This window comes from Lithobates pipiens, unplaced genomic scaffold (genome assembly GCF_037356315.1).
Source record: "Lithobates pipiens isolate NorthernLeopardFrog02 unplaced genomic scaffold, aLitPip1_a1.2 Scaffold_13, whole genome shotgun sequence".
NCBI lineage: Eukaryota > Metazoa > Chordata > Amphibia > Anura > Ranidae > Lithobates > Lithobates pipiens.
In genome coordinates, this window is record NW_027507718.1 from 506181857 (window position 1) to 506197259 (window position 15403).

At 42.6% G+C, this 15403-nt stretch overlaps 1 protein-coding gene across 2 annotated transcripts in view; it reads right to left on the minus strand.

Moving 5' to 3' along the window:
* LOC143975574 (kyphoscoliosis peptidase-like) overlaps positions 1 to 15403 on the minus strand; it is a 114227-nt gene that overhangs the window by 36855 nt on the left and 61969 nt on the right. The window contains exon 7 of one of the 2 annotated variants that reach the window (XM_077478036.1): positions 4591 to 7339. The exons of the other annotated variant lie outside the window; for it this stretch is intronic. Coding sequence (XP_077334162.1) covers positions 6030 to 7339 — 1310 coding nt within the window. The 3' untranslated portion in view covers positions 4591 to 6029. Of the gene's footprint in view, positions 1 to 4590; positions 7340 to 15403 lie in introns of those variants that run through there. 2 annotated transcript variants of the gene reach the window in all.

The following is a 15403-nucleotide window of genomic DNA, read 5'->3' on the forward strand; positions in this document are numbered from 1 at the left end:
AACAGTTGTTAGTGGTTGGGAACAGTCTAAGGGCCCTCAGCCATGGACTAAGGGGCAAATGTTGGGCATCTGGCTACCGTGCACTGGTGTGCAACTATTGTTACTCATTGCAGAGTCCAGCACAAGGTCTCAGGGATCACCTTAAAGTAACTACTCACAAGTCCCCAGAATAGCTGCCGAGACGGCGCCTCTCAGGACTGGATCCTTGGTGGTGTGGTTCTGCATTCATTTTTCATTTGAGCCTTAGATCCTTGCACTGCTGTAGCCTCCCCAAGCAGTTGTTCAAGTTCATAGGCTTCTGACTGCAGCACTGGCACCTCTGGAACCCTCCAAGGGAGAAGGAATCTGCTTTCCAGTATCTCTCACTATTTATCCATTTTCCGGCTCCCTTCTGGAAACTTCCACTCCAGGGATTGGAAGGGATTGGCCGGAACCAGATAAATAATCAGACTGGGCACTTTGAATCTCCCACCCTATGCTCTGAAACTTCTTCTAGAGGCAGAGGGAAGCAATCAAACTCCCAACCTGTAAAACCCGGAACAGGCCAAACTAAACAATTACTGCTCCCTTGAATACAAAGGAGCCATAGCTAAATTTGCTTAGCACCTATGCTAGGAGGGTGCTATAATTCTTAGCATTTACAGTGGATGCATGACTGCAATGGTCAGATAATAGCAATTTTAAACTCACAATATTCTAGGCTGGAAGGCTAAGCCCTTGTACACACGGTCGGAGATTCCGACAACCAAATCCGTCGGAGTAATTTCCGACGGATTAATTCCGGAAGAGGTCTGGAAGTGATGTTGCATACACACGGTCGGACTAAGTTGTCGGAAAATCTGATTGTACATAACGTGATGACGTTATTTCGTTATGACGGGACTACGTTCAGGCTAGTAGCCAATAGCTTTGGTCTAGGAATTTGATCTCAGCATGCGTGGCACTTTGTCCGTCGGAGTAGGCTACACATGATCGGAGTATGTCCGATAGGAGCATTTTGTCAGAAAATTTTACCGACAAGTTGGAAAACTTGGTCCGTCGGATATTCCGACGGAAACAGTCCGATGCAGACCACACACAGTCGGAATATCCGACAAAACAGTCCGATAGGACACATTCCGTCGGAATCTCCGACCGTGTGTACAGGGGCTAAGAGATTATATTTGTAAAGTGCAGCCAATAGTAGGGGAGCATAACTTGAAGTAATTAGTACAATCCTGATCCCCTAGGACAGTGATGGTGAACCTTGGCTCCCCAGATGTTTTGGAACTACATTTTCCATGATGCTCATGCACTCTGCAGTGTAGTGGAGCATCATAGGAAATGTAGTTCCAAAACATCTGGGGTGCCAAGGTTCACCATCACTGCCCTAGGAGCTGGTGGTGGTTAAGGGAAGAGGTTGCCCTCCTGGTAGTGAGAGTTAGACCACTTAATGGAACATGTTCTAGGTGACCTGAGCCCCCCATGTCCCATGGGACATTCTGAGCCCTAACTTGAAACCACTTTGAGAACGTAGTGTCCTGCAAGAAAGTGTATATGTATCCAGGCACGAAGAGTGGTTGTCAGGAATACAGCTCAGGGGGATAGCATAGTGGGGTTTTAGAACCCTGCCATCTGTGCACATGTGGTAGACATGGAGGTCTGCCCCAGTAGTATAGTTGGACCTGCTGAGTCTTAATCTGAAATGTGGAAATGCAGCGTCCTGCAAGAGAATGTGCTCCAGGCATGGAGAGGGGTCATCAAAAATACTGATAAGAGGTGTCGGGTAGTGGGGTTTCGAACCCGCCATCTGTGCACATGTGACAGACATGGAGGTCTGCATTGAGCACCCAGGCTGGAAACTGCCTAAACAGGCGCCTACATATTTTTATTTTATATCATTAAAATGAGATATAAAACCATGTGAAATGTATAAACCTAAAATTTAAGAAAATTTACTCCATACTGTTTCCCACTTATTTTTTTCTGTTTCGTTCCACTTCACAAAAACAGTTTACTGACTTTCGCTTACTCAGAAAAGGTTAGGGGATTGTGTTTACTATCTTTCTTATCTCTCCCCCTTTGAAGTTCTATCAGCCTTTTAATCTCAGCTGTGTTTAAATATTCAAAGGAAACTCATTAACGAGGAAAACATCCCCGGGAAAACTCAGCTTCTGATGCCGATCTTTAATTTTGTTTTTATCATTATTTTTGTGTCACAGATTTCTGTCTTCTAATTTCGCATGGATGAAAATTCTGCATGTGTTGGTCAATGACATGAAGAAAATCTCTGTGTGTTCTTGACCAAAGACCCAAGACCTGTTTACCTTGATTGACATGCATGCATGTTCCTCTAACAGTTTTCTTCCACCTTCATGCTTGAGGTGAATGTAGCCCTATTAGTGCACCTGCGACAGAAACAATTAAGTACTGTCCGTGATACTTTTTTTTAATTGTACTAACATACAATTTTTCAGGACAAGCTTTTGGGGTATGCCCCCTTTATTAAGGTCTAAGCAGCACTGCTTGGACCTTGATGAAGGGGGCACACACAGCAGTGTATTCTGGTTTTGTGCTGCCCTAGTCAAGACTAAAGTCGGGTGCCCCCTCCCATGTGACAGGTCCTCTTTATGGAGAGATCTGGGGTGTGCCCAGGGGCATAGCGAGGCAGATAAGGTGTTTGCCTTGGGTGGCATTTTTTGGGGGGGGGGGTGGCGCTGTTCCCAGGCAGAATTTGCTATTACAAGCAGGGAAGGGGACACCCACCTCTTCCTGCCTCTCTCAGGCTCTCCCATCTGGCTGGTTGGACAGCCAAGCAAAGCCAGGATCTTCGAAACAGTAAACTAGAAGTGATCACATGACATCACCTCCGGTTTACCCGGAGAACATCAGCACTAATTTTTAAGAATCTAAAGCATTCAAAAACACTGGTTGGTGTTTTGAATGCTTTAGGTGCAGAGGAGGGATTTTGGGTCTTATAGATCCCAGATCTCTCCATAAAGAGGACCTGTCACATGGGGGAGGGGGGGGGCACCCGACTTTAGTCTTGACTAAGGCAGCACAAAACCAAAATACACCACTGGGTGTGCCCCCTTCATCAAGGTCCAAGCAGTACTGCTTAGACCTTGATAAAGGGGGCATACCCCAAAAGCTTGTCCTGAAAATTGTATGATAGTGCAAACAAAAAAAGTATCACAGGCAGTACTTGTTTCTTCCACATTCATGCAATGTTTTGGGGTGTTCCTTCCAAGGCAAAAGCCTGCAGACATAGCAGTTGATGTAATGACTATGAGGCCCAGGTGCCACGGTACTTATCTGAAAAAGGATTGTAAGGGTTCACATATGTGCGAATTGGATATGGCTTTCCCTGAATCCAATTCGAATGACATGTGAGTGTGACCGGCTCTCAATGAATATTATATGAACAAACTAATATAGAAATAGTGGACCTGTCACATGGGGGAGGGGGGGCACCCGACTTTAGTCTTGACTAGTCAGCACAAAACCAAAATACACCACTGGGTGTGCCCCCTGTATCAAGGTCCAAGCAGTACTGCTTAGACCTTGATAAAGGGGACATACCCCAAAAGCTTGTCCTGAAAAATTGTATGAAAATGCAAACAAAGTGCAAACAAAAAAAGTATCACGGACAGTACTTGTTTCTTCCACATTCATGCAATGTTTTGGGGTGTTCCTTCCAAGGCAAAAGCCTACAGAGCATAGCACATAGCAGTTGATGTAATGACTATGAGGCCCAGGTGCCACGGTACTTATTTGAAAAAGGATTGTAATGCCGCGTACACACGATCGGAATTCTCGTCGGAAAAAGCTCTGATGGTTTTCCCGAAGGAATTCCGACGGAATTCGGCTCAAGCTGTCTTGCCTACACACGGTCACACCAAATTCCGATCATTTATAACGTGGTGACGTATAACATGTACGACGGGACTAGAAAAAGGAAGTTCAATAGCCAGTAGCCAATAGCTTCCGTCTCGTAGTTGAATCTGAGCATGCGTGATTTTTGGCGTGTCGGAATTGCATATACACGACCGGAATTTCCGATAGAAAGTTTTTCCGTCGGGAAAATTGAGAACATGCTATCAATTTTTGGCTGGCGGAAATTCGGACAGCTAAATTCCAATGGAGCATACACACGGTCGCATTTTCCGATGAAAAGCTCTCATCTGTCTTTTTCTGTCCGGAATTCCGATCGTGTGTACGCGGCATTAGGGTTCACATATGTGCAAATTGGATATGGCTTTCCCTGAATCCAATTCGAATGACATGCGAGTATGACCGGCTCTCAATGAATATTACATGAACAAACTAATATATAAATAGTGCTTGAGCAATTATAAAGTTCATAATTGTACAATCATAAGTGAAAGTCCACCGAAGCAGATAAAGTGCCAAACGTAGTTATTTCTTGCTTGTGAGAATTCTATGCCAATCTGTGCTCCACTCCTGGGTCCCCACTCACCAGCAAATCAATTTAAAACAGCAAGGTCTTTATCCTGCATCAATGAATGGGACTGTCTCCTTCCTTCTCCTCCGATTACCAGGTTACCATGGTGGTGGTATAAAGTATACCAATGAAGAGAGAGATGTATATAATACGAAATACTGCTTTGTTTATTGAAAAGGTTAAAAACAAATGCACTTACAGCATTGAAAGATCATAAGAGCAATTAAATGATTGATGAATCGCCGTTTAGTGCCATACATCTTTGCCATAGTTTGTAGACACTATAACTTTTGTGCAAACCAATCAATATAAGCTTTTTGCGATTTTTTTTTTAACCAAAAATATGTAGAAGAATATATATTGTCCTAAACTGATGAAGAAATTCGTTTTTTTTTTTTTTTTTTAAAAGGGGGATATTTATTATAGCAAAAGTAAAAAATACATATATTTTTCAGAAATTGATGCTTTTTTTTTTGATTATAGCACAAAAAATAAAAGCCGCAGAGGTAATCAAATAAAAAAAAGGACGGAAATTTAGTTTGGGTACAGTGTCACATGACCGCGCAATTGTCAGTTAAAGCGACGCAGTGCCAAATTGTAAAAAGTGCTCTGGTCAGGAAGGGGGTAAAATCTTCCGAGGCTGAAGTGGTTAAAGAGAGCACTGAGCCACTCATGTCTCTTCCTGACTCCAAAGGAGCTTACAATCTAGGGATCCTATCTACACACAGTTATCACCGTACTTTGAGATTGGAAGCAGCAGGGCTTTTTTTTTTTTGTGGGAACATGGGGTAACGCAGTTCCGGCACCTTTCCGCACTGAATAGATGTAATGGCAAGGGGTACTGGGGTATGCTGGAGGGTCTATTGATGCTGGCAGAAATCTATTTTGTGAAGGGTCTTCTGTTGTTGAGGAGGTCTATTGTTGCTAGGTTGGGGTTGGGAGGGTGAATTGTTGATGGAGAGATCTATTGTTGCTGGCTGCTGGGAAATCTATTATTGCCGGGGTTCTATTGCTGCAGGGGTGGATCTATTGTTGCTGGGGTGGTATTTTGTAAAGGATAGCCCATTGTTACTTGGGGGGGGGGGGGGCGGGGGTATAATGTTGTGTAGAAGATCTAATCTTGCTGGGGAGTATCTTTTACTGGAGGGTCTATTGTTGCTGGAGGACATCTATTACTGGGGGGCTCTATTGGTGCTGGGGGGAATCTATTGTTGCTGACTGCAGAAAATCCATTTTATTGATTTTCTTGTTATCATTAACAAATCCCATACAATGTATTTAGCACCACAAAATTATACTTGATTCTGTACTCTCTTAAAGAGTCGGTACTGGAAGGTGGATAGAGGGTGGAACCCCAGGGGACATGCTCGGGGGTGGGTAGGGGGTGGAGACAAGGAGTGACCCAGCTAGGGGGAATTCTTGCACCTATTCTCTGAGAAAAAAAGCCCTGGGAAGCACACAAACAAATCATACAAACTCCATGCAGTTAGTGCCCTTGAGGAGAACCTAACCCAGCACCTTAGCAATACAAAGTTCAGTGCTATCCATTTAGTCCTCATGAATAATAGACACATGCTTTTATTTCTTACCCTGAGGACTCATTGTCTAATATAATCTGGGTCTTAAATGACATCACAATGTCCATTGTGGTGGCACTTGGTGTGAACTTCACTGCTATTTTTAGGAGTGTCCCTGGAGTGCCAGTGAAAACCTTCCCCTCCCAGATCTTATTTTTTGTCAGCTGTAGTTCTGTCTTTACAGGCCCGATAACAAGAACCTTACAAGCTCCAGGGATCTTCACTCTAAAGTTCTCCCAACTTTCCGCATGCAGGAGTCCATATCTTGGCTGCAGTAAGATACAGCCATGACCCCAAGCGTTGTAAACTTTGGGGAAAGGGAGTAAGCGATTAGTGGATGCACATTGAATGACATAATCACAGGCGTGGGAATAATCCTTGTTTTCCTTCCTTTTTGTAAAAATGCTGAGCTTATAATGTCCTGACTCTGGCAGATGGACAGTCAGACTTATCTTATGTTCTAGGTGTGTTATGAAACAGTATCGGTCCAAGGAATGCAAACTGTTATTCAATCTATTATTTTCCAGAGAAGTAAAAATCTCCAAGTCCCACAAGGTATGGAAGGTGATGTTGCACTTCCCAGTAGTTGTGTTTATAATGGGACAAACATGACTGGGGCTGGTGAGACCATTTTGCTTAGAGTTGGTTCCAGGTCCGCAGTGAACGCTGAGGTTCAGCGGGAACAGCTCATTGTGGTTAATTGGATTCTTGCAGTTGATGAACATGTTAGCAGCATTTTGGAAGTTGTCTCCTTCCTGGTCTTTCACAAATAAAGACAGTCTGTAATATCCCCAAAAAGGTAATAAAAGATGACATCCCAGTTGGTTGTCTTGTCTTTGGGAAACTAGGCATTTCTTACTGAAGGGTTCCGAGAGTTCTGGTTGAATTAGCTGGAACATGGCCAACAAAGGTCTGGATGTTTCAAAAGTAAAAGTCAAACGACCATGTTCTGCAAAAATCAGGTCTTCCCTGAGGCTACAATTGGTTACTCCCAAGTCTTTTGATCTTGGATGTAGCCCCCAAAAATGAAAAGGGTTTTCAGGCAGCCTAAGTGGATGTTTTGGTTGTGGGCAATCAATTTGGTAGGAACAAACCCACTTGTAGGGATCTTTGTCTTCACTGGGTTTTGCAAATACCATCAGCTCGAACTGGCCGGCTGATGGTGAATAAAAGTGTAGGTTCATGCTAGATTCATGGACTGTGAGTATCCCAAACGATTTGTCCACCTGACTTCTGCTGTTGTTCAAAAGCTTGAAGATCTTGTAGCTAAATTCCAGTGGAGATACACAGCCTAGTGACACTTTAACTTCACCGTTTTCTGTACGAGAAAGAAAATGAAAAGTTATTTAATTTCACTAACTTGTAGGCTGGTCCTACACCTGTAGAAAATTGTTGCACAATTAATTTTTCAGGAAAAGGGAAAAGTAGTGGTAACAAAAAGCACTTGTGGGTTTAGCAGTTCTTTTTTTGTATAATTCTCCTTTAAGTGTGCGTCTGATTTTTTCAGATGGATTTTGTCCGAAACTGGTGTTGCATACACATGGTCGGACAAAGTTGTCGGAAAATCCGATCGTTCGGAACATGATGACGTTTGTTCGTTACGACGGGACTATGTTGCGGCTAGTAGTCAATAGCTTTCGGTCTCATAATTTGATCTGAGCATGTGTGGCACTTTGTCCGATTGGAATTCTCTACAAACGATCGGACTTTGGATTTTGTTGTCGGAAAATTTGAGGTTCTGCTCTCAAATTTTTTCCGTTGGAAACTCCTACGGGAAAAGTCAGATAGAGCCCACACACGATTGGATTTCCCGACAATATAATCCGATCGTGTGTACGGGAACTAATAGGTGAACCTCATTCCCAACTCAGAGAGTTGGGAGGTATGTTTACTGTGCGCACCTACATGTGTTTTAATGCTTGTTATCGTACATTTTAAATGTGATTTTTTTTTTCTACTGATGTACTATGAAAAGAGGAAACGCATTCCAATTAGAGAAGTTTCCATGGAGTTCTAAATGCACAAAAACACGATACATGCTGCTACTCCTTTGGCCACTTGTCTATGGGGGCATTTTTTAAAATCTTTTATTCTATTTATTTTTTTATCTTTTTTTGATAAAAAAAATATACTTTAAACTTCCAATCAATTACATATTTTCTAAAAGTACAGACCCTGGAGAATAAGATGGTGGCAGTTTCAATTTTTAATCTCACACAATATTTGGTCAGCTGTTTATCAAATGCATATTATCAGGAAAAACTATATATATTAAAAGTTTTTTATTTTGATTCACAGAATTTTTGGTGAAATATAAAATAAGTAAGAGACCATAGAGAACATGGCCACCCTCTAGCAGGAAGTCGGTTTACAACCGCAACAAAAAAAAAAGAGGGAAGAAATGTGGATTTGGAGACTGATGCCCCGTACAAACGAGCGGATTTTCCGTTGGAAAAAACTTGGATAGTTTTTCTGGTGGAATTCCACTCAAGCTTGGCTTGCATACACACAGTCACAAAAAAGTTCTCTGAACTTTCGACCGTCAAGAACGCGGTAACATACAACACTACGACGAGCCGAGAAAATGAAGTTCACTCTGGAATGTGTTTGTGTACTCGACAGAAGGTAGAGCCCTTTTAGGGCACTAGGAGGAGTCAGGGGGGCTGACAGGCATTCGAGCGGGGGACTCCGAATCTCCTCCGTTTCCCTTCCCTAATCTTTTCCTTCCCCCTCCTTCCCTCATTCTCCTTTTCCTTAAATTCTCCACCCCCTCGTTTCACTATTTCTTCCCTCTACATCATCCCCCCCCATCTTTTTCTGCTTTTCTCATCTTCCCCCCCTCTTTTCTTTTTCTTATGTCTATGCACCGTTGCAAAACTTTTCCTTAAATATGCGACCTAATGACTATTTACAGTGGCCGCGAGTTCGGCCTCTGGATCTAGACCTTGAGTTCACTGTACTTGGTATATTTGTGGACCCCTTGTCGGCCTTGGCAGAGGGGGGACTCCTGATGAGGTCGATGTAGTTGATAGTCACATTTCCTGTTACTATGCTGCACATTGTGGAGGCTGCGACCTTCATTGTCTTTGTTGTCATTTTGTATTCTTTTTTTTTTTTTTCCTGGGGGCTCTACCCCATGTATGTGAAAACCTTGAATAAACTTATATTTGTAAAAAAAAAAAGAAAATGAAGTTCAATGCCTCGAATTGTTTCCGAGCATGCGTAAGAATTTTGCGCGTCGGAATTTGAACAGACGACCGGAATTTCCGATCAGAACTTTTTCCGACCGAAAAATAGAGAACCTGCTTTCAATCTTTTGCTGGCTGGAATTCTGCCAGCAAAAGTCCGATGGAGCATACACACGGAATTTCTGACCAAAAGCTCACATCCGACTTTTGCTGGCAGAATTTCTGATCGTGTGTATGGGGCTTAAGAGCAATAGAAGGGACTTTTCTGAGTTTGGAGTACATGGAGTATGGAAGTAAACCCTGACGGGTGTTACTTCCTCTTTGTTTCTCTGCAAAGGTAAAGCATAATGAGCTACTATGCATCACATAGTAGCCCATTATGTGACACTTACTTGCGGGAGAAGCCCACAATGTCCCCTTCTTCCTCGCTAGTAGCAAGCATCTATTCTTCACCCCTCTTCCTTCTGGGGCCGTGAACTCCAGCTCTGTGACTGGCCGGAGTCGCGTGACGTCACTCCTGCGCATGCTTGCGGGAGCCGCCTTTAACGGCATGACCCGATCTAGAAACGGCTGAGCGTGCCCTTTCTAACTCCGGCGCATGCGCAGAAAAAAAATCAGTGTATGGCGATTTGCAAATATCTCTTAGACCGTGCTGGTCTGGGAGGTATTTCAAGCACCTACAGGTAAGCCTTAATCTAGGCTTACCTGTAGGTTAAAGTGGTTGTAAAGGGTTTACAACCATTTTAACCCAAAATTACAGCCTTAGAATTATTGCTGTCATTTTGACGTTGGTGGCGATATCTCACACGCGTGCCACAGTTGCCGTTTACATACATGTGTGTGTCCTACGTACAGTAAATGCTTGAATTAAGTGCGATGGCGTTTATTTATATGTTTTAATATTTATGAATTTATATTTCTTTTTTTTACTATTTTATTTACTTTATTGCTATTGCATGGCCATTGAATGTACCCTAAATGTGAATATTTGACAGCCGAGAGTCTGCTGCTACAGCAGCCATGAGCTTTTCCACTTTTGTAGTCAAATTTTAAGAAACCCAACTTTATGTTTGTTATGTGTTCCCATTCACACAGCATATCTAAAAAAAAAGAAAAAAAATGTTTCTCAGGAGGAGGAGTCATGGCTGACTGCAAGGTTTTTTGAGTGAGTGAGCCTGTCCCAAGTCTGTCCTCATTAACATACAATGAAAGAAGCCCAGCATGTATACCTTTAACCCTTTGTTAGGACTCACAGTGTTAAAAACTATTACTGAAGATCTGCACAGTGAAGACAGAGTTAGGTATGGTATACACGGCTGCCCAGCCCATTCATAAACAAACAGAACTACCTAAGATTTTTCCCTGCTGGAAGATCCAGAATACACCATTTAAAAATGTAAGCTGCAATTTTTAAATATTTTTTTCTTAAAACATGTTATGTAAAGGGGGACATGTAATAAATATAAAATACTCCAGGTGTTATCCTAATTTGGCTGCAAAAGGAGAAACACACTTTACCTCTTTAAATACCAGGGTGTCTAGTCTTTCGTTATGTACATGGAGACTTTTGTGCTTTGTATGTATAATATGTTTGCGGTGCTCAGATGCAATTTAGCTCTGCTGGAAATACATTATAATGTCAAACAGTAGCTTTTTAAAAATTGCTAGATAAAATGACACAACAGAAATAGCGGCAACAGGGAAGATTTTCTTGTACATGTCCGTAGGTATAATCTGTCTTCCCTTAATTTTACTTATCTGTGTAAAGCCTCAAGACATGCAGTTAATAGAAAAGAGCTTTATGTGTGTCTCTTGTATGCAATATAAAGAAGAATTATGAGAGGATTATGTTCCTGGCAGAAAGGCATGTCCAGGTTGGTGTGTGTTGTACTTATCGCCTCTGTACACCCTCCTCCGCAGGGAGGGCATTGACAGCCACTATGAAAATCCAGCTGCCAGGGGCACAGACCAAGACACAATGCTGATTCGTCTTCTGAGAAATGCATCTAGCTTTTATCTAAGGCTAGCCTTGCATGTTAAGATTTCTCCATGCTGGGATAATAAATATATCTAAACACTGAGGATGGAGGAATCTCCCTTGCTGGCTATTGTATCCTGACAGCTGCTTCTCCCGTCGCTGTCAGAATACCCATAGTTCCCAACTGTCTCTCATTTGGAGGGCCTATCCATCTTTTGATACCAATCCATCCCTTATCAATATCAGATGTCCCTCTTTGGAGACCAAATCCTCTTGACTCTCATTGATCTTCAGATGTCCCTCTTTTGAAACCTAATTCCCCTGTCCCTCGTTTATCTTCAGATTTCACTCTTTTGAGACCGAATCCCCCTGACTCTCGTTGATCTTCAGATGTCCCTCTTTTGAGTCCAAACACCCCTTGTCCTTCGTTGATCCTCAGATCTTATTCTTTTGAGACTAAGTGCCTCTTTCCCTGATATTCAGATGTCCCTCTTTTAAGACATTATCCCCCTGTCCTTCATTGATCCAGATGTCCCTCTTTTGGGACCAAATCCCCCTGTCCCTCATTGATCCTCAGATGTTCCTCTTCTGAGATCAAATCCCTCTCTCTCTTGTTGATCCTCAGTTGTCCCTCTTTCTAGACCAAATCCCTCTGACCCTTATTGATCTTCAGATGTCCCCTCCTTTAAGACCAAATCCCCCTGTCCCTTATTGATCCTCAGATGTCCCTCTTATGAGACCAAATCCTCCTGCACCTTGTGGACCCTCAGATGTTCCTCCTTTTGAGACCAAATCCCTGTGTCCCTTGCTGATTCTCAGATGTCTCTCTTTTGATACCAAATCCCCCTGTCCCTCGATCCTCAGATTTTCCTCTTTTGAGACCAAATCCCCCTGCCCCTCGTTGATCTTCAGATGTCCCTCTTTTTGGTCTAATGTGTAAATCTCTATACAAAATGTACTATTTTACTACCAAAAGTGTTATGCTACAGTAAGACTTTTTATCCAACCTTTATATTATTGCTCAAGGTGAGATGCCGCTCAAACCAATGCGGTGCTTTAGAAGTGGATGCAATCCTGTATGGCCTCAGCCTGCACTGCTCTGGGTCATGCCCGTTGACGTGTTTCCCACCCACCCACCCACAGAGACTCTGTGAGTAAGCCCCAGTGGTTGGGGGTAAAAATGTATCAGCAGGCATGGCCAGAATAGCACTGTCTGAGCCCACACACAGTTCCATCCTTTTCTAAAGCACTGGGTTGGTTTGAGCGGCGTCTCACTTTAAACATGTCCACACTCCTGAATTAGTGCACGGGGATGCCTGCTCCCACATTTCTGCACACCAGCAGGGAAATCTTTTATTCTCCAGCTTTGAGCAGCACTTTAAGTCCTTACTCTATATTAATTAATTAGATATTTTAAAAAGCCAATATTGAAGAAGTATTCATACCCCCTTGAAATTTTCCACATTTTGACACGTTACAACCAAAAACATAAACGTATTTTATTGGGATTTTATGCGATAGAGCAACACAATGTGGCACATAATTGTGAAGTGGAAGGAAAATTATAAATGGTTTTCAATTAAAAAAAATAAAAATAAACACCTGAAAAGTGTGGCGTGCATTTGTATTCAGCCCCCTGAGTTAATACTTTGTAGGACCACCTTTTGCTGCAATTACAGCTGCAAGTCTTTTTTGTGGACGTCTCTATCAGCTTTGCACATCTGCAGAGTGAAATTTTTGCCCATTCTTCTATACAAAATAGCTCAAGCTCTGTCAGATTTTAATGGAGAGCGTCTATAGACAGCAATTTTTAAGTCCTGCCACAGAGTCTCAATTGGATTTAGGTCTGGACTTACACTGGGCCATTCTAACACATGATGAATATGCTTTGATCTAAACCATTCCATTGTAACTATGGCTGTATGTTTAGGATTGTTGTGCTGCTGGAAGGTGAACCTCCGCCGCCCCTACCCCCCCCCCCCCCCTCAGTCTGAAGTCTTTTTCAGACTCTAACGGGTTTTCTTTGTCCTGTATTTGGTTCCATCCATCCTCCCATAAACTCTGACCAGCTTCCCTGTCCCTGCTGAAGAAAAGCATCCCCATAACATGATGCTTCCACCACCATTTTTAATGGTGGGGATGGTGTGTTCAGGGTGTTGTGCAGTGTTAGTTTTCCGCCACACATAGTGTTTTGCTTTTAAGCCAAAGAGTTCAATTTTGGTCTCATATGACCAGAGCACCTTCTTTCACATGTTTGCTGTGTTCCCTAAATGACTTCTCGCAAACTGCAAATGGGACTTTCTATGGCTTTCTTTCAACAATGGCTTTCTTCTTGTGACTCCTCCATAAAGGCCAGATTTGTGGATTGCACAACTAATAGTTGTCCTGTGGACAGATTCTCCCACCTGAGCTGTGGATCTCTGCAGCTCCTCCAGAGTTACCATGGACCTCTTGGCTGCTTCTCTTCTCCTTGCTCGTCCTGTCAGTTTAGGTGGACGGCCATATCTTGGTAGGTTTGCAGTTGTACCATACTCTTTCCATTTTCGGATGATGGATTGAACAGTGCACCGTGAAATGTTCAAAGCTTGGGATATTTTTTTTAAAACCTAACCCTGCTTTAAACTTCTCCACAACTTTATCCCTGACCTGTCTGGTTTGTTCCTTGGCCTTCATGATGCTTTATGTTTACTGTGGTTCTATAACAAACCTCTGAGGGGATCACAGAACAGCTGTATTTATACTGAAATTAAATTACACACAGGGGGACTTTATTTACTACTCAGGTGACTTCTAAAGGCAATGGGTTCCACTAGATTTTAGTTAGGGGTAGCAGAGTAAGGGGGGCTGAATACAAATGCAAGCCACACTTTTCAGATATTTATTTGCAAAAAATTTGGAAAACCATTTATCATTTTCCTTCCACTTCACAGTTATGTGCCACTTTGTGTTGGTCTATCACATAAAATCCCAATTAAATACATTTACGTTTTTGGTTGTAACATGGCAAAATTTGGAAAATTTCAATGGGGTATGAATACTTATTCAAGGCACTCTAACGGAAAAATAAGCACTCATGTGGTTTCACCAATCATTTCCTGCATATTAGGTCTTTGTGGTCTTTTTAACTTGGGCTGTGGCAGGGTCATTGTCAGGAACATCATGTCAGCCATCAGAGAGATCATTTAGAGCAGTGATATGCAATTAGTGGAACCTCCGGGTGTTGCAGAACTACAACTCCCATGAGGCACAGCAAGACACTGACAGCCACAAGCATGATACCCAGAGGCATGATGGGACTTGTAGTTTTGCCACAGCTGGAGGTCCGCTAATTGCATATCCCTGATTTAGAGGTATGGGAGCTCAACTAAGTGTGCAAGAATGGACACATGCAACAGCAAGAGGCCACTCTCACCATCTCAAGCTCCTTATACAGGTTGATTACATTTTTTGGATTTGGATGGAGAACACTATTATGCCGCGTGCACACGGTCAGACTTTGTTCGATAAGAGCTTGTTGTCGGAAAGTCCGACCGTGTGTATGCTCCATCCAACATTTGCTGTTGGAATTTCTGCACACAAATGTTTGAGAGCAGGATCTCAAATTTTCCGACAACTTCACTTTGTTGTCGGAAGGTCAGATCGTGTGTACACAATTCCATCACACAAAAGTCCATGCATGCTCGGAATCAAGCAGAAGGAGCTGCACTGGCTATTGAACTTCCTTCTACTCAGCTCGTCGTCCGTCTCGTACGTCACCGCGTTCTCATGTTCAGAATTTTGGGCTAACATTTGTGTGACCTTGTGTATGCAAGACAAGTTTGAGCCAACATCCTTCAGAAAAAAATCCACGGTTTTGTTGTCAGAAAATCCGATTGTGTGTACGGGGCATTAGATTTATGGGTTGGTATATTTTGCAACATGTTTATTTGCAACTTGTTTTAATCTGGTGCCATATCAAATTTGCCAACCTTCTATATTGACCTGCTATTTTGATTAATTATCAAAAAAGTGACCAACAGCAGAAAACAAAAAACGGAAAAGGATTTCATAATTCCCTAAAAGTTTCGGCTTTAGATAGACTTTAAGCCTTCCGTAAAGAAAGTTTGGAGCCACAATGTACAGAGGAATTCCAGAACACAGCCCGCTGCTCTCCCCTCCATCTCTTGCAAAGTCTGTTTAACTCATTTAGCCCTCTCTGCTGGCAATGCTTGATTCA